Genomic DNA, 19223 nt, shown 5'->3' with positions numbered 1-19223 from the left:
CATTACAGGTATGTATATACTACAAACCAATAATTAGTTTTACCTACCTGTTAAGTCATTTTTTCTGAACAACGTTAAGAAAAATGAATCGTTCCTTTCAAACATCGCTAAAAAAGTTAAATATATATAAACGTTATCCCATAATTTGTTGCGACGAATTTTTTCAAATATTATACAAAGCTTGATGAAATCTGGTATCCCTGTGAGCAGCTGATCTTTGTTGACAAACGGGGGGGGGGGAGGGGGGGGGAGCTGGGCCAACTAGTAAAAAAACGTTTACATAACACAAGGGGTTTACCGATACTAAATAGTTCGCGCAGTTCAATATAGGTGGAGCTAGTGTCCAACAAAAATTTATTTTTAGAAGAATTTACTCATAGTGTCATGTCTGTTAGTCTGTGGTAGAAGTATAAAGCTTGCTTCATTCAGAATTGGAACAAACTTTTGCTCATATTGTGGCTCTCCTGGTGGACGAATTTGAAAGTTCTTGGCGCCCACGTGTCGGGAATTTTGTCAGTTTCACGTATGATTTTTGTCATTCCGTAAATCGACTGTACTTTGTAAACAATCAACATGGAAGCCGAAAGAAGGGAAAAAATTGTGCACAGTTATTTGGAAAATCCATTGTGGTTTGCATGTAGGCTAGCTAAACAACTGAAATTGCCCAGAAATACCGTATGGCGCGTTGTTAAACGGTATAAGGGAACATTGACAACGATTCGGAAGCCTCAAGCCAATCGTCGGAGTGATACTAAATACAAATAATAATACCCCTAGGTCCCATACAAACGGATCACCAATGTTTGGTTCTACGAAAGAACAAGTTAGCCTAGTCTATTCTTCCGTTTTGCTTTGACAAAGGAGAAAAAGCAAAAAATTTTTAACTGGCAACTTTACTTGAAGTTGCTATGGTTTTATTAGTTTTGTTATTTTCGTATTGTTTACTGGGCAACAGAAATTTCATACAATTGATTGTATACACATTACTGTACAGTTTGTGAGAGCCCGTCAGTTTTCAAAACATTCACAAAAAGCGGAAGTTTACTTCACTCCAATCATTGAAAGTATTTGACTTAGTTATTCGTAGTTCAACCAATGCAAGGTATCATACCTACACTCAGAAAAATATTATGGTAACAGTTACTATATAGAGGGCCAACTTGATCATGAGCGTATAGTGGTTTTCAGCCGACTATGAAATCAGATGATTTCAACAATAGTCAAGTTCATGTTTACTATGAATGGTATCGGCTCTAGAATAGTAATATTGAACAGTGTATTGTATGAATAACTAATACGATTGAGATGGTTAGCCTAACAATGACCGAATATTTTTTTTTACATTGCAGTTTTTGCTATAACCAGAGTCATAGTTTTTTTGACATTTCACTTCCAGTTATTTCGAAACTTAAAGCAGTGGTTGATTCAACAATGCTGAAGATCAGCAAAACATGAGCTAATTTTTTTTTTTTCAAATAAAATTTTTATTAGGCTCATTTGCTTTAGCTTAACGTGGCCGATTGTCTTGTTGTTAGGGAGAGAGAAAGGGATGCCGTATTACGGGGCGGCATACTCCCCAGTTAGTAAGGGGACATAGGGAGGGTGGGACCTACACAGTATTGAATTGAAATTTGAATACATCATTGGTTTGTGGCATACATCTTTTAGACACATTTTGCGTTCGATGAATCTTCATGTTTTTCAGCTTGTAGCAATGAAGAGATTATTCTGGATTGGGATGCTTCGTTGGTGTGTTCTGACGTTGATGTGACGTTTTTGGGTAGCTTCCAGCAACTCAGTCAGTTCAAGGCAGGTGCATGCTCCGAAGCATCGTTTACACAGGCCATACTTCCAGCAACGTAAAGAAGAGTGCGGTAGAGCTGTAGACGAGAAAGAGATAGGGAGAGCACTAAATTTGAGCATTGATAGTTTTCAAGAAGTTATAGATGAGAGTCATATAAGGAAGATTTCGAGTTGCCAAGACGTCGCGGACTGGTACGAAGGGTGGTATACCTCGGGCCCGAAGGGAACCTATGAGTTGGGACCTGGCATCACAATACTCGACACATGTCCAAACAACATGTTCGATGTCATGATAACCCTCACCGCAAACGCAGACACCACTCTCAGCGAGCCCCACACGACGGAGATGCGCGCTGAACATATAATGATTAGACATGAGCCTTGACATTACACGAATAAAGTCTCGGCTCACGTCTAACCCCCGGAACCAAGCTTTCGTCGATACCTGTGGGATTATTGAGTGTAACCATCGTCCCAGAGTTCCACTATTCCATGTATTCTGCCAGCTAGCTAGAGTTTTCTGACGACAGCAACTGAAAAATTCATTGAAGCAGATTGGTCTTTCATAGATATCACCTTCTAGTGCGCCCACCTTGGCTAACGAGTCCGCCCTCTCATTGCCCCGTATGGAACAATGTGAGGGGACCCAAACCAAGGTAATCTGGTATGATTTTGCAGATAAAGCACTCAATTGTTCCCGTATTTTCCCCAGGAAATACGGTGAGTGCTTTCCAGGCTTCACTGAACGGAGAGCCTCAATGGAACTGAGACTGTCCGATACAATGAAGTAGTGATCTGTGGGCAGAGTGTCAATGATCTCAAGGGTATACTGAATTGCAGCTAGTTCTGCGACGTAAACTGAAGCTGGATCACTGAGTTTATAGGAAGCGGTGAAATTTACATTGAATATACCGAAGCCAGTGGACCCGTCTAGATATGATCCGTCAGTGTAAAACATTTTATTACAGTCGACTTCTTTAAATTTATTATTAAAAATTTTTGGGATCTCTTGAGGGCGTACAGGATCCGGGATTCCACAAATTTCTTCTTTCATGGATGTGTCGAAAAGCACAGTAGAATTAGAAGTATCCACAAAATGAACACGATTGGGAACAAACGAAGAAGGATTTATATTCTGAGCCATGTAGTCAAAATACAAGGACATAAAACGGGTTTGTGAATTAAGCTCGACGAGCTTTTCAAAGTTTTCTATCACCATCGGATTCAAAATGTCGCATCGGATTAGCAGTCGATATGAGAGATCCCAGAACCTGTTTTTCAACGGTAAGACGCCCGCCAGCACTTCAAGACTCATCGTATGGGTTGATTGCATGCAACCCAAGGCAATACGTAAACAACGATACTGAATTCTTTCCAGTTTAATGAAATGAATATTCGTAGCGGAGCGGAAACAGAAACATCCATATTCCATTACTGACAATATCGTCGTTTTGTACAACCTGATCAGGTCTCCTGGGTGAGAGCCCCACCAAGTTCCGGTTATTGTACGAAGGAAATTGATTCTCTGTAGGCATTTTCGTTTCAAATACCTAATGTGACATCCCCAGGTACCTTTGGAATCGAACCAGACCCCGAGATATTTAAATGTGAAAACCTGAGCTATGGTTTCACCCCCTAGTTGAAGCTGTAATTGCGCAGGTTCTCGCTTCCTTGAAAATACAACCAGCTCAGTTTTCTCCGTAGAGATCTCGATACCCATTTGAAAAGCCCATGTCGACAAGTTGTCGAGGGTATCTTGCAATGGTCCTTGGAGATCGGCAGCTTTGGGTCCTATAATAGACACAACACTGTCGTCGGCAAGTTGTCTTAGCGTGCAAGATGTGTTGATACATTCATCAATGTTATTTACGTAAAAGTTGTATAAAAGGGGGCTTAAGCATGAGCCCTGAGGAAGACCCATGTAACTGAATCGCTTTGTCGTCAAATCACCATGCTCAAAATGCATGTGTTTCTCGGACAATAGATTATATAAAAAGTTGTTCAAAACTGGTGAAAGACCATGCTGATGCAACTTCTCAGATAGAACGTTAATGGAAACTGAATCGAATGCCCCCTTGATGTCGAGGAAAACTGATGCCATTTGTTCTTTACGAGCAAATGCCATTTGAATTTCTGTTGAGAGCAACGCTAGACAATCGTTCGTTCCTTTGCCCCTGCGGAACCCAAATTGTGTACCTGAAAGCAATCCATTTGTTTCGACCCAATTGTCTAGACGGAAGAGAATCATTTTCTCCAACAATTTCCGAATACAGGAAAGCATAGCAATCGGCCGATACGAATTGTGATCGGAGGCTGGTTTTCCAGGTTTTTGAATAGTAATAACTCTCACTTCTCTCCATTCGTGTGGGACAATATTACCCTCGAGGAACTTGTTGAATAAATTCAACAAGCGCCTTTTGGCAGAGTCGGGCAGATTTTTCAACAAGTTGAATTTAATTCTGTCTAACCCCGGGGCTCTATTGTTACACGACAAGAGCGCAAGTGAGAACTCTACCATCGAAAACGGTGTTTCGTTTGTATTCAATGTCGCGACGCGGGATATCTTCTGTTCCGGAACAGAATCAGGACATACTTTCTTAGCGAAATCAAATATCCAGCGGTTAGAATATTCCTCGCTTTCGTTCGCGTGATTTCGATTGCGCATGCGACGGGCCGTATTCCAAAGAGTGCTCATTGCTGTTTCTCTCGTTAATCCGTCAACAAACCTTCGCCAGTAACCGCGTTTCTTAGCTTTAATCAGACTTTTCATTTGAAATTCTAACGCCGCGTATTTCCGATAATTATCTGGAGTTCCGTTCCTTCTAAACGAGATGAAGGCTGAAGCTTTTTTCGTTTTCAGCTCTGAGCACTCTTTGTCCCACCATGGGTTGGGAGAACGCATACTAGTTTGCGCGCTAGGTACTCGTTTCGTCTGAGCTTGAATTGCGGTGTCAAGAATCAAGCCAGCCAAAAATGTATACTCTTCCTCCGGAGGAAGCTCCTGTGATGTTTCTAGTTTCTCAGACATCGAGCTCGCGTAACGTTTCCAATCAATGTTTCGTGTGAAATCGTACGAAACATTGATTGTTTCCGATGGTCTTCCACGGTTGGTGATAGAAACTATGATCGGCAAGTGATCGCTACCGTGAGGATCACAGATTACCTTCCACTTGCAATCTAACTGTAGCGAAGTCGAGCAAAGGGATAAATCCAGCGCACTTGGTTGTGCTGGCGGTCTAGGGTTCCGTGTCATTTCTCCCGTGTTTAGAATTGTCAAATTGAAGTTGTCACACAGATCTTGGAATAACGAAGAACGATTATCATCATATAAGCAGCCCCATCCTGTACCATGCGAGTTAAAGTCCCCTAAAACCAGCCGCGGTGAAGGAAGAAGTTCTATGATGTCTGCAAGCCGACGATGCCCTATCGAGACTCTGGGAGGAATGTAGATAGAAGCTATACATAGATCTTTGCCATTAATATTAATTTGGCAAGCAACAACTTCAATTCCCGGTGTCGAGGGGAGGTTAATACGATAAAATGAATAGCACTTTTTAATCCCTAAAAGTACCCCTCCATAAGAGTCTTCTCGGTCCAGGCGGATTATGTTAAAATTATGGAAGTCGAGGTTGATGTTAGAAGTAAGCCAAGTTTCACTCAAGGAGAATACATCGCAATTATGAGTATGTATTAAGTGTTTGAAAGAATCAAGTTTTGGAATGATACTTCTGCAATTCCACTGAAGCACAATGATCATATCTTCGATTCTCAGTGGTAAATTATCCATCAAAAGATACGATCGCTGCAAGGAGGGGCCATTGTTCAGTCAACTGTTTTAAAAATGTCCTTACTGTTGGCAGTAGAGCAGTTAGGAAGCTTTTCAGAGGATCAGTAATATTGAAGGCTGTTAATATCCAGTCCACGATATCAGAAAATTTCAATAATCCAGCGTTTGTTGGATTTTCTGGTTGTGCTTTGGGGTCATTCGGGTTTTTTGATGCCCCAGGAAGTGCTGGGTACTCCTTATCATCCCTAAGTTTTTTGAACCCAGGAGGTGTTTGCTTCGGTTTTGAGTCAGCACTTTTTGTTTCCGTTTGGTTCTTTTGTGACGAAGAGGACAGTCTGAGGCCTTTACGAGGAAGCTTGAGAGAAGCCAGATTTTGTCTTTTCCTGCTTCCTTCAACCTGTGTGTAGGAAGGTCCTTCGCCTGGGTCGTCAGAGGTATCCTCTTCAACTGGCAAGATTGCAAACGGGTTCTCAGGGGTCGATGGAGTGGTTCTTTTTAAGATTTCCGCATAAGAACGTTTGGAACGTTCTTTCACGGATCGCTTCAATTTCTCCGCACGCTGTATGTACGTAGGGCACACCGAAAGATCATGAGGATTCTCCCCGCAGTAGCAACACTTTTCCACTGCTCTTCTGCAGAGATCGTCCTCATGGGCCTCTCCGCATTTGCCGCATCGCAGTTTGTTGCAACAATAGGTTGCCGTATGACCTAGCTGTTTGCAGCTTGTACAATGCATTACCCGCGGTACATACAGCCGAACAGGTAGACGAACTCCACTCACTACCAAATAATTTGGAAGTGCAGATCCGGCAAAAGTCACGCGAAATGAGTCCGATTGGTAAAATTTACCATCTATCGATTTGGAGTGCAATTGCTTGCACTCCAAAATTTTCACTGATTGAAGGTCGGGGTTTTTGAAACGGCCTACCCCGTCCTTCATTAGATCGTCGATTGTCAGACTTTCGTCACGAGCCACACCGTCGATCTCCACCACATGAGACGGGACGTACACGCGGTACTCCTTCGTGAACAACTCGCTGGTAGCAATCTCGTTTGCTTGCTTCAGGTCGGACACAACAACGCGTAACTTGTTTGGCGAAACCTTATCTATTGTTTTTATTGCCGAGAAATGTTTTTCCAGGTCCCGAGCAATATTTAAAACTCTGAGAGACTTTAATTTGGGCCGGAAGTATACCACCCACGGACCCCCCGAGCCATCGTCTTGGTAAACTTTTTGGCGAGCAGGCAATATCTTAGAGGGAGATGGAGGCATCGGAGAGGGAGATGGCATTGGAGGGGGAGATGGTATCGGAGGGGGAGATGGTATAGGAGGGGTAGATGGCATCTCGGAAGCAAACTCAGCCTCTAAATGTTCTTCGTTCATTCGTTCAGCTTCGCCCTCCTCCGAGACACCCCCACTGTCATCAATATTCATATTTAAAGTGCGGGAGTAAAGAAGTCTCCCGCACTTGAAATGAAAAAGAAAGAAATAAAATGAAAAGAAAATATATGAATAGTAAAAGTTGAAAGAAAAAGTTTGAGAAAATACTTAACAGTATGTCACGGTAAGCTGTTAGGTGAGTTGCTCCTTCACTCCTTCGTTGTGCTTCAGCGTGACCTTGACTCAGGATTTGGCTGCTGCGATGCGGGTAGCAAACAATAGAAATAACTGCTGCCCGAGGATAGCACAATAGCGTCTACTGTCGATACCGATACAAAACCGGTGCACAGACAGAACTCACTTGCGGGGATGCTACTTTTTATCACTTTTATTTAATGCCTATACTACAGCCTCTGCTGTGATAGGCACCTTCGTCTTACCGATGTCGATTGTTAAAAAAAACGCGTGTGCTCACTTCGAACATTCGGTTACGAATGAACATGAGCTAATGTTGAAGTTTGATGAATTTAAATTTTAGAACAAGAAAACAAAATAGTTTCATGGAATTTTATTTTATTTCACATCATATTGAATGATGACATGCCTGGTAAAATGTTGATTAGCAACGTAGACACTGAGGAACATTGTTTGGTAGCAGCAGTTGATCAAAGACTCTGATGTCCGGTGGATTTTTCCTGAAGCAGGAATGAGTAGCATGAAAGAAATTAATAGCCAAGTCCAGATGTAAACCTCGATACCCACCTGCGATATATTGTTATTTTTTCCGTCGGATTTGAATTCGGAAATCGGATGATATTCGTCGTTTTCATCAATCATTGGATGTTGTTTCTACAGCGACCGATAATGAATAATAAATCGTATACGAGACGTTGATTTCACTGGAAAACGTAGCCGTTGAAGGAAAAATTGTTGAAAAATTGAATTTCAATGACGGAAACTAGTAAGGCTACAAACTTTACTCACCTGCAAGACCTATCAAATTACACAAAGTCATCATATAAAATATTTTTTTCATGTCAATCACTGATGTGTACCCACGTACGAAATTTTCTGCTATATTGTAACTTTATGTGACAATAACATAGAACATTCGTTTATTGACAATTTGTATAGTCAGCACAAATGAAATACATAGTCGAATAAAAAACAAAAAATACACGATAATGTGATTACTACATAAATTCTGTTGATATGGACTACATGAATAGTCTTTTCAAACTTCATAATCGTCTATCAAACAATGTATCTATTTATGGTAACATTTTTATACTGTGAACATATTCACATGGTAGCAATAACTATTTCGCTTCTCATATATCAAGACTCAAGAACAATTTCACCTTACTAGAATTTGTGAGTTTAACTATTTGTTCTTATATTTGAGATGACTACCATTTTCAGTATGACCATGCCAGAAAAGTCATAAATACAAATAGTTTAGTCAAGTCGTAGTATTTGTTGTCTAGTAATTTATACAATACAGATGGTGAATAGTCATATATTATGCTCTTTGCTACTATTTTAGCGTATAGTTGAAATGACAATGAAAAGCAGGTTGCGATTACTATGGTTCTTTTCTCAGTGTAGGCTTAGTCAGGATTGTACCTATCAAATACTCACTAAAACACCTTACGTTTTCAGCACTCTGAGTGGTTCTTTTCTTTATGTAAACATATGTATGTAAACAGAATAATTTCATCTTACAGACGCTGGCTAAGGCCGAAAGCCGAACGGAATGTATCGGATAGAAGGGCAATGTTCTGTTCCAGACGAAGAGATAGTTAATTTAGCGGTGCTAGCTCGGTTTTAGACACCAGTATCATAAGGAGAATACCACAGAAAAAGCGAGATATTCCGGATTCTTAATATCTACAGGAAACATTGAACCAGAATGGATGAGCATGCAGACGTTGTCATGCCCAGCAATAAATATAGCAATAATCGGCACATAATGGCAGCCAGTTTAGGTTCAAATCTATCTGTTTAGATTTACATTAAACATTCGAATTTGACAATAAAACTGGGGATTTAGCTGCCCTGTTTTTGCTGTTTTCAGAAAATAATGTACACTATTTTCGTGGACCATTCGTAAATGATTCAGACGATTCAATTCAAAACATAGTGTCTGAAATTGATTGATCATAGTGATTCTAATACATTAGTTGTAAACGCCACAAGTTTTTGGAATTAAGATGAGCTTTATGAAATTTTCAAAATATATTATCTCAAAAATATCTAGTGTGCTCTTTCGTATGGAATCCGATATCTTGAACGAACCATGAGTCGGTGAGCTAAATGAACATCTACCACGTTTTCAAAGAAATAGGTGTCGAATGTCACTATTTAGATAAGAGTTTATAATTTGTCGGATACAAACGTTCAGCTACAGTTCATCCGACAGTCTTGTCGATTCAACTATTTTCTATTATTCCAAATCATCTACATATTAGTCACATGCGATAAATTTGCCAGCGCTGAAAATATAGAAAGTTATATTTTATCAGCAAAATACTTTTTAATGTAAGCATACAAAACGCTTTTTAACTTACTTTACTATAACACGCATTGTATGTAACAGCAATTTTTTTCTGATTCAACAGCAAGGATCAGAATAATAAACAGTAACTATAATGAGTTGAATTGCACCCTTCAGTATTGCCAGTTGTACAGAAAACTCTCTAGAGTACACTACAGAGCGCAACATGTGTCCTCGAAATTTTGTCGAAGTATTCCGTATTATAATTTGTTTTTGGTGAAACTGTCGACCGGAAACTGCGTGGTAAGATTTTGAAGACGATTAAGAGGAATCCTAATCTGTCAGACCGTGATTTGGCCAGATAAATCGGTGCTGCCCATAGTACCGTGAGGAGAACTCGACTCCGGGAAGAAATCAAGTCGTATTGAGCTAGCAAACAGCCAAATCGGACCATAAAACAGAATAGTGTGGTCAAAATTCGTGCTCGGAAACTATATGACCAGGTGCTGAACAAGTTCGACGGGTGTCTTCTGATGGACGATGAAACCTATATCAAGGCTGACTTCGGACAATTCCCAGGTCAACTTGGATTAGTCCTTGGCAACGGCTCGGGGGGATGTTCCAGCCAAAATTCCGTTCCGACACAGCAAATGCAGTGACATACCGACTTCAGTGAAAATAAAAAAATATCGATGACGACGAATTTCAGTTTGCCGGACGGACGCTACACTGAAGGCGAGCTGCACTGAAAAGTCATGGTGCCGGATAGGTGTGAATGGGCGCATATAAAACGAACGAAATAATATCAGTATTCGTGCACGGTGTCGTGCCGGAACTGAACCGGACCGGATATGTGTGAATAGTCCTTTAATCGGCTTGAATTTTGCGGAAGGGCTGAACTTTGTTGATTTAGCGAGCAAAAAAAATTAAAAAAAAACAGTTGAATCAGTTTTAAAAGTCTATAACTTTTGTTAACCGTCTGTAAAAACTTCTCAAATCAGCAGAGTGTACTGTACTGCAGATGGAAATATTTCCGCAGAACTTTGTAAGAAATATACAAATTTACCGATCTGCAAACCTGGCATCTCTGGATCGATCTCATCATGCGGATGTCAAATTGTCAAAAATATGCCGCGTCGCTTTTAAAGACGTCATTTGAAATGTCAACAAGACACGATATTGAATTCTTTCCTTCTCTTTTTCCGGTTTTACGTACAAGCCAAGGTACGAGTTTCGCGTTTTACAAGAAAAATATTGAAAATGCAATGATAATTTTATAAATTTTATACGGTATTGCTCCAAATTGTACCATTAATAGTTCTACTAATTTGGAAGAATCAAAATAAAGTTATCTCTGCTATCTTAAACCAGTTTTTGCTGTTAATTTTGTCAACAGCAAGGTTAAGTGTTTGATGGGACTATACACAAAATAATTTGCTGTTCTATTTTTCCGCTTATTGCAGATGCCAGGAATCACTGTTAAAGACGTCGATCAGGACAAAGTTGTCCAGGGCGTTGCGCTTTTTCTAAAGAAGTGAGTACTATGTCGATGATACATGATTCTCCATTATTGATTGTGTTTAATTTTAGATCCGGCAAATTGAAGGTTCCCGATTATATTGATCTGATCAAAACTGCTAAGTACAAGGAACTTGCCCCCACAGATCCGGACTGGTTCTACGTGCGGTGTGCCTCGATTTTGCGACGATTATATCATCAAAGTCCATCGGGTGTTGGTTCGATAACTCGTATCTATGGAGGTCGTCAGCGTAACGGTGTTCGCCCATCACATTTCTGTCGTGCTGATGGTAGTGCTACCCGAAAAGCTGTTCAAGCACTGGAACAAATCAAATTAATCGAAAAACATCCAGAAGGTGGTCGCAAATTAACCAGTCAGGGCCAGCGTGATTTGGACCGCATTGCCGCTCAGATTATTAGCAAACAGCGGGCAGCCTTGAAAAAGGAAGCTGCCACCATTGTACTGGCTTAAACTACATTGTTTACACTTAAAGATGTAAGAGTATAAATGAATGATACAAATTTATTATGTATATGGATTTATCTAAGAAGAAACAGCTCCATTTCAGTACTGAATATGCGAAGGACGTGGTGCGATAGGTCCTTCCGAATGTTACAAGAAGAATCCTCGTTTATCGTTTATAATGTGGAACATTGGATTACCGTCGTATTGTTTACTGTGTATATAAATAAGCCGACCCATGAGAAATAATTTTTTTAACATGCAAAAGGACCTATCGTACGTATTTTTACAGATGTTAGTGCCGTATTTGTTCGATCGTTATTGTTTTTTAATAGGAAAAAAGATCGCAGTATTTGTTTCGCTTTGTTTCAGTTCTCAAATTGAGTTAAATGGATGTAAAACCTCTGCTCTCAATTTATCGAGTTCTGCTAGAAAATTTAATTTGCCTCGTTTGATTTTGCAGTTATTACACTCGAAATACTGATCCATCATGAAGGAATTTTCTCTTGCTTAAATAATCTGTTTCGAGTTGCACAATGTGGATGCAGGATTGTATAAAGTCTAATTCAGTTTCCAAGTTTAATTCCTATATAAAATAATAAAATACTAATTAATGAGTACTGAAACATTTATCAAAATAATTTTAACAGACAAAACATTTTTATTATTAGAAGCGTGTACATGGCGCGTAGCATACAGATCATTTAGAATTTTAAGCTTGTACTTAGTTGGAAATTTCGGATGAACTGAAACTGAAAGTTACCCGTATCGATTCATATTTATTTACTGACTAATTAACCCTTTGAGTAAATCTTCACATTTAATATCGTCATATTCAACTGTTTCCACATTTTGAAGTTCAAGTAGAACAGCTTTTTCCATTTCAATTAGAATAGGAGGCTTTTTATACTAAAAATGCATTTCGTTAGGTAAACAAATGCAGAACAGTGAAATGTAAGTTAGCTTACCGATATGATTAGCGTCTGGTTTTGGTGTCGCAACATTAAATCCTCCACCTTTGGTTCAAAATTACATCTTTGAAATTCCGGCACCACGATTTTCTTGAAGTACTTTTTGTTGGATGTCCGCACAGTAACCATGTGAGCAGCTCCGTCGCATGTTATGGTGTAAGTGTTCAATGGATAAGGTAGATTTCTTATGCGCCACTCGATTGCATTTCGGGTGATCCTTTTCGATAGAAACGGCTCTGTTGTTGCTTCCGATAGTAACATTTCGTTTGATTGGAATTGTTTCGGAATATGCTCTCCTAGCTCAATTTCCCAATTATCCTTTCGAATCAGATCACTACGTAACTTCCACGCACGCCTGAGAACCATTCCCGTTTCGGTACTGTACTCCTCTACCATTTCAGTGCCATCGGTGAAATTGTAATGAACTTTTCGGACAGTGCCTTGAATGACGGAAGATTTGTCCGCACTGCGTATTTTGGCTAGCCATGCAACGTAGGACATGTTTACTTTTGTTTTAATAGTAGGCTATTTCTAGGAGTTCTAGACAAGGTTCTATCGTTTTCCTAACGAACTATCAAGATTACCATGGTGATGTGTTATTATACTTTGATCCTGCATAACGGAAAAGAAACAAAACCAGTGGTAGACTTGGTTGCGTTCAGTCAAAAATTTATACAAAGAGAGCTTGGCTTATGAGACCCATGATGTATTAATACAGGTGTTCACATTTACCAGTCATGAGATCCAAAATGGTCCTATTTTTACATGAAAGGTTTTCTCTACAATCCTTTTCAATGATCACTGCATTTTGCTGTCGTTTTCGCTTGAGAAACTGAAACTGACCCAGGAGAGTTTCATCAATCAAACACTTTTCACAAATCTGGGGTGGAATCATGTAAGGTGATTATCACTTTTGAAAATTTGGAATCATGTGAGGTGATAATCACCAAGTTCTGTCACCACTGCTGAGAGGCTAACATCACTATCAAACGTTGGCATTACGTAAGGTGATAGTCACCGCGATTTAATCACCTTCATGTCAAAATGGAGGTGATAGCAATTTAGTTATCACTTTCAGTAGTGATTTGATTTTTTGAGAAGTGGCTTTATAAATTATTGTCCATTAGGTGAATTTCAAGCCACTGATATAAACAACCTACCAATATTGGTCGGAGAGGATAATTTTTTAATAAAATTCGTACTGATATTGTGTCAGAATTAAATACCAAATTGAAAAGTAACTTAGTTTATATAGTTTAAAGAATTCATAGAATGAACGGTAGTATTTATCAATTAAATCAATTCATTTATGTTATAATTATTATTTGAAGGAATATCATTGGGGTATTCGTAAAGTCAAAGATAAATTGCTTTCTGGAAAAGTGATAAGTTTATGAATGTAGACATCTCCTGTTGCACATAACGTAACATAAAAAAAATCTATGCTAACATTTTCAGTAGAATTAGATGGCCGTGACTTAGTAAGCGACATATCAGTCTCGTTCAACTGAACGAGTAAAAAAGATTAAACTGCGTTTTTAATTTTCTTCTTGTGAGTTGAACTAGATAAGGCAATATTTTTGGACAATTAGTTGCTGCTAATCATAGTGGATATTCGTAGTACCGGTGGGTAAAATTTCCAAAATGGGGGTAGCATTTGAAAGCTCTGTGAAATGCCATAATCGTAGAGTGAATGAAAACTATACAAGAAATTATTTAACGGATCTTTCTCATTCGAGAGGAATGCCATCCGTTGTGAAACATCAAGAAGATCTAACAATTCGTGTCATTTCAAAGCTACCAAAGAATTGACTGTGACATTGATTTCCATTGAAAAATAAAAATCGGCGCTAAATTAAACCAACAAGTGATTTTTTTTATTTGTTTGTGCGCAGGTAATTTTTTTCAACGTTACTCTTCGATCCATACAAATCATCATTGATAAACATGACTCGAATTAATGAAAAAAATTGAAAACTAAAGGAATAAAACTTTAGATTTTAAAATATTATATGGGTATACGCCACTTTTATATGTTACTCCTCCTAATATCAACGGTATACGCCACATTCATATTTTACTCCTGAAAAATTGACGTTTCTTGACAGGTGATAAATGGAGTGAAGTTGGCTCAATCACCGGTGATGGTGATAGTAAAAGTGATCACCTTCGGTGATTCCAAACATTCTGGTGATCACCTCGTTATCACCAGGAGGTGATAGTCACTTATCACCTTACATGATTCCACCCCTGGGTTAGGTTTGGCATCAAGCGAAAACGACATTAATCTAAGAAATTTGTCACGATAGTTTTTGGAATGATAACATGTCAATTTACATACGTATGGTAAATATGCATATAACTACCTTTTTCATAGTGTTTTTATTTCGGCTTATTAGCGCTTTGGCTTAAAGTGGCCGTTTACAAATAAAAATATTCCTATTGCTGGATCTCGCTGGTATCTTTTTCCTGGGGGGAAGGCCTTATCATTGCTATCCAGTGAATGAAGTAGTGGTTATCGCTATTCATGCTCCCGTCCATTGGTATGGTGTCGCTGTTGGCGGAATCATCGTTACTTTATGCCCAGGCGTTTGGTGTGTTGTTACATTGTTATTCATGGGATACGAATGGTTTTGTTAAGGAGAATGTTTTATCGTTGGCTATGACTGGCTATTTTTTGGTAATATTGACATATAACCATCTGATTGTCATAGGTATCAAATGATTTATACGGAATCATTGTATCCTGGTGAAAATCACATAAGAAGGTACAGTATTTTCAAGTGCTTGCGTAACAAACGTACGCCACTTGGAATACCGGGAGACAGTTCATCTACACTTCTTTTTCGATGGTAAGAATGGTTGAAATATACATTTCATCCTTGGTAGCGGTCAACTTGTCATTCCTGGCAATATATGTTTGTGTATCGCTATCGGCACAAACAAAATACGGTGAGAGGATATCTCTCTAGTGACGCAGAAAGCAAGCGGGGAACGCAAGCTTTCTGCGCACAATAAACAACAAGAGAACAGCAGCTATCTCTCCTTTTGTGGATACGATACGCACTGTTGCTGAACAATACCATATGATCGACAGTGGCCAATCATTATATTAGAGATAAACATCGCTTGTGTAATATGTATTATATTAAGAACCAGGCTAAGCTTGTAAATAAAGTTACCTCAATTGAACCTGATAGTTAACCGATTCAGGTATATGCATTATCTTTCATATACGGTATGTTTTACGTAGTGCACGTTGATATTGTCTCTAGCGAAATTAATGCCATTCAACTCAAGATCGAACTGGATGTAAACGATGTTGTTTGTCTTGTTGCATTGCAGCACGAGTACACGTTTTAGATCAAGATGCATTTGCCCCTCAAGCAAGCCTTGAAGTTTTCGTATCGAAGGTTGTTCATTTGGTTCACCCATTTCGAAATCGATATATTTTTTTATTCAAAAGATATTTTTTATTCAGGCCTATTTGCGTACAAGCTTTACGTGGCCGATTGAGCCGATTTTTTAAATATTTTTTTTTTTGAGTTAGATCTCGTTGTCACCCTTTGTCACCCGTTGTCCTTTGGTGTAGTTGTCTCCTTGTCCAGTTTATCACATGGCTTACCGTAGTGAACAGCTTTTAGGCAATATTGACATGTGGCCATCTGATTGTCATAGGTAACAAGTGATTTGCGCAGAATTCTTGTATCTTGACCGAAAATCACATAAGAAGGTATAGGCTTCTTCAAGTGTATCCGTAATAAACGTACGCCATTTAGAATACAGGGGAAAAATTCTTCCACTTTTCTTTTTCGATAGATAGAATCTCTCCGTATTGGGACATAGTTTTGCGAATATAAGAATCGGTTACGCTTGAGTGAAGATCATGCACACGCACTTCTATTGCACTATCATCCATATACGAGGTCTGTTCAAAAAGTTCCCGGAATTTTTTAATTGCGCGCGTCTGGAGAGTCCGGCGGTCATTTTTTTTTATTGTTTTGGTACATATGTCCCTAATGTATGGTGAAATTTTCAGCTGTATTCATTGTTTACATTCTGTCTTGTAGCGGCTGGTGTAGACGTGTTTTTTTGAGCTCGGCGATTTTTGTTAGTTTAAACAATGGAAGAATTGAAGAGTCAAAGAATTTGTATTAAATTTTGCGTGAAAAATGAAACAAAGTGTAATCAAGTGTGCGAAATGTTACAGAGAGCCTACGGTGAGTCTGCTATGAAAAAAACAAGTGTTTACGAGAGGTATAAGCGTTTCCAAGATGGCCGCGAAGACGTTGAAGACGACGAACGCTCCGGTCGACCCAGCACGTCAATAATCGATGAAAATGTGGGAAAAGTGGAAAAAATGATTATGGATGATCGCCGAATCACTATTAGAGAAGTTGCTGATGAATGATGAGAAGATTTATGGAAAAACAATTCATGGGTTTTGCACCACGATAACGCACCTGCTCATTCATCGTTGCTTATTCGTGATTTTTTGGCTAAAAACAAGACTTTAATCATGCCCCAACCTCCTTATTCACCATATATCGCTCCGTGTGATTTTTTCCTGTTCCCAAAGTTGAAGAGACCCATGAAAGGACAGCGTTTTTCATCGATTGAAGAGATAAAGGCAGAATCGCTGAGAGTGCTACAGAGCATTACAAAAAGTGACTATCAGGGGTGTTTCGAAGACTGGAAAAAACGCTGGCATAAGTGTATTATATCTAGGGGGGATTACTTTGAAGGGGACCATATAGATGTAGACGAATAAATAAATTTTTTTTTAGAAAAATGAGAATTCCGGGTACTTTTTGAACAGACCTCGTATACTGAAATGTTGTACTTGATATTTTCATGTTCCACATAGTGCACATTATTATTGTTGAATTGCATCCAACTCTTTATAAAATTGGATGTAAACAACATTATTCGTCTAATTGCATTGAAGTAAATGCACACGTTTAATGTCAAGATGCGTTTGCTCCTTAAGCAAACCTTCAAGTTCTCGTATCGAAGGTCGAATTTTGCACTGCTTGAAGTCAACGATAATTGTATTCTTTCGTGTCGGCGGTAGCTTTTGTTCGATTGGTTGTTTATTCATTTCGAGGTCTATTGTTCACTACACAATACTGTACTTGGTTTCTTCTGTCCCGAACGTAAGCGGTTTTGTTTTATCGACTGACTTGGATGAGATGTAAAACCGAACTGAAATCGTTATATTATTCACTACACAATACTGTACTTAGTTTCTGACATCCCTAACGTAAGCAGTTTTGTTTTATCGACTGACTTGAATGAGATGTGAAAACGAAATGTTGTATATATGAAAGTAATTACTTGAACCCCATTATGGGGTTTAAATACACTTCAGCAATAGGATGTCAAGCTGAAATACTTAACCTATTTGAATAATTTTTTGCATTTCAAATGATTGATAACATACGAATCAATTCACACCCTCTAATTTTGCTACTAGGGCAGAAAGTGCTATAGCCCAGTCGACGCTGTTCTATTGACCAAATGTTATCATATACTCACGGGGAGGCATGAGATAGGATCTTGTGAGCAATTAGTTATCTCACATTTTGACGACCAGATGATAGTTAAATTAATTATATTACGTAAATCGATTACCGATAGTACCGTTATGTAAGTCTCCAAAATGTTATCAGCAAGCAGCTTGAACAGCAAGAAACTTGAAGGCGTTACATTGGTGAATCGAAAATGTCAACACTACGAAGAATAAAAATGTAATAAATGGTGTAGTGTGAATACTTATTAATTATAAATATATCAAATACACAAGGGGATGTAATTAATAATTACAAATTGATGTTTTATACTTGATTCCAACAACTATTTTACAAAGTCGAAGAATTAGACTTCGTGACTTCATCCGATGTTCGTTGATTTCAAACTGATTCGATGAATTGTCGAATTGAAATCGAAATGATGAATTGTCGAATTGAAATCGAAATGTCTTCTTAAGCGAAATTTCCATCAACAGTGTTTTGAAATCAGTTCTATATTGGATCCAGTTCAGAATCCGTATCGAACGAATAATTAGACGTTGGGCCGCTACAATTCAGAAGATTTCAGATTTTTATTGGAAGAATCAGAACATTTACCTTATTATTAAGTGTTTTTTGCTGATGTTCTCTCAATAATATTCCCGAATTAGATTTTTGAACTCATTCGTTACAATAAAGTTCAAGCTTGGATGTACTTTTTACATCCGATTTTTACATAGCAGTGCTTTTCAATTGGAGTATCATCAAACAAGCTAACTATTATCTAACAAGTTTGACATTTTTAACCATTACCATCTTCAGAACATTCTGTCTTTGAGCGCTATTTGTTTTATTTTCAGTGAGTTGAAAATTTTACCTCAGCAAAAAATGGAATTGAATCGTGAACATTTTCGTGCAATGATTTATTACAATTTTCGTCGTGGATTATAAAAACAAGAGTGCTTCAATCAATTTAGTTTGACTTTTGGCAGTGTAGCACCATCCTTGTTAATTTGCATGAACATTTAGTTGTGAACAAAATCTGTTCATTGCATATTTGATAATCGCTAGAAAATAGACTTGTGTCGATTGGTGCAACAAAATGCTAAAAAAATCAATTGTGGTGCTTGAAATTCGATGTATAACATCTTACTCATATGAGCCCGAAACCTAAGACAAGACCTGACAACTGGGGGGGCTGCTTTTGTTCCAAAATGGACCAGTTTCTGATTGGCTGATTTTGATGTTGCTACCCGCACATTGTGAAAAGAAAAAACTTTTGCAGGGTATGCG

At 38.6% G+C, this 19223-nt stretch overlaps 2 protein-coding genes across 2 annotated transcripts; one reads left to right on the top strand and one right to left on the bottom strand.

Moving 5' to 3' along the window:
- The first annotated feature begins 10931 nt into the window (after nt 1–10931).
- On the top strand, nt 10932–11512 carry LOC131437194 (small ribosomal subunit protein eS19A-like). The gene is made up of 2 exons (XM_058606373.1): nt 10932–11002; nt 11059–11512. Exons 1-2 carry the CDS (start codon nt 10932–10934, stop codon nt 11456–11458), a joined length of 471 nt encoding a protein of 156 aa, XP_058462356.1. The 3' UTR covers nt 11459–11512.
- Nucleotides 11513–12208: 696 nt separating this feature from the next.
- LOC131437193 (protein DPCD) lies at nt 12209–13109 on the bottom strand. The gene is made up of 2 exons (XM_058606372.1): nt 12418–13109; nt 12209–12358 (listed from the first exon to the last, which is right to left on the bottom strand). Exons 1-2 carry the CDS (start codon nt 12919–12921, stop codon nt 12233–12235), a joined length of 630 nt encoding a protein of 209 aa, XP_058462355.1. The 5' UTR covers nt 12922–13109; the 3' UTR covers nt 12209–12232.
- Between the last annotated feature and the right edge of the window lie 6114 nt (nt 13110–19223).

Source organism: Malaya genurostris, chromosome 3 (genome assembly GCF_030247185.1).
Source record: "Malaya genurostris strain Urasoe2022 chromosome 3, Malgen_1.1, whole genome shotgun sequence".
NCBI classification, from domain to species: domain Eukaryota; kingdom Metazoa; phylum Arthropoda; class Insecta; order Diptera; family Culicidae; genus Malaya; species Malaya genurostris.
This window is presented reverse-complemented; position numbering and strand designations above follow the sequence as displayed.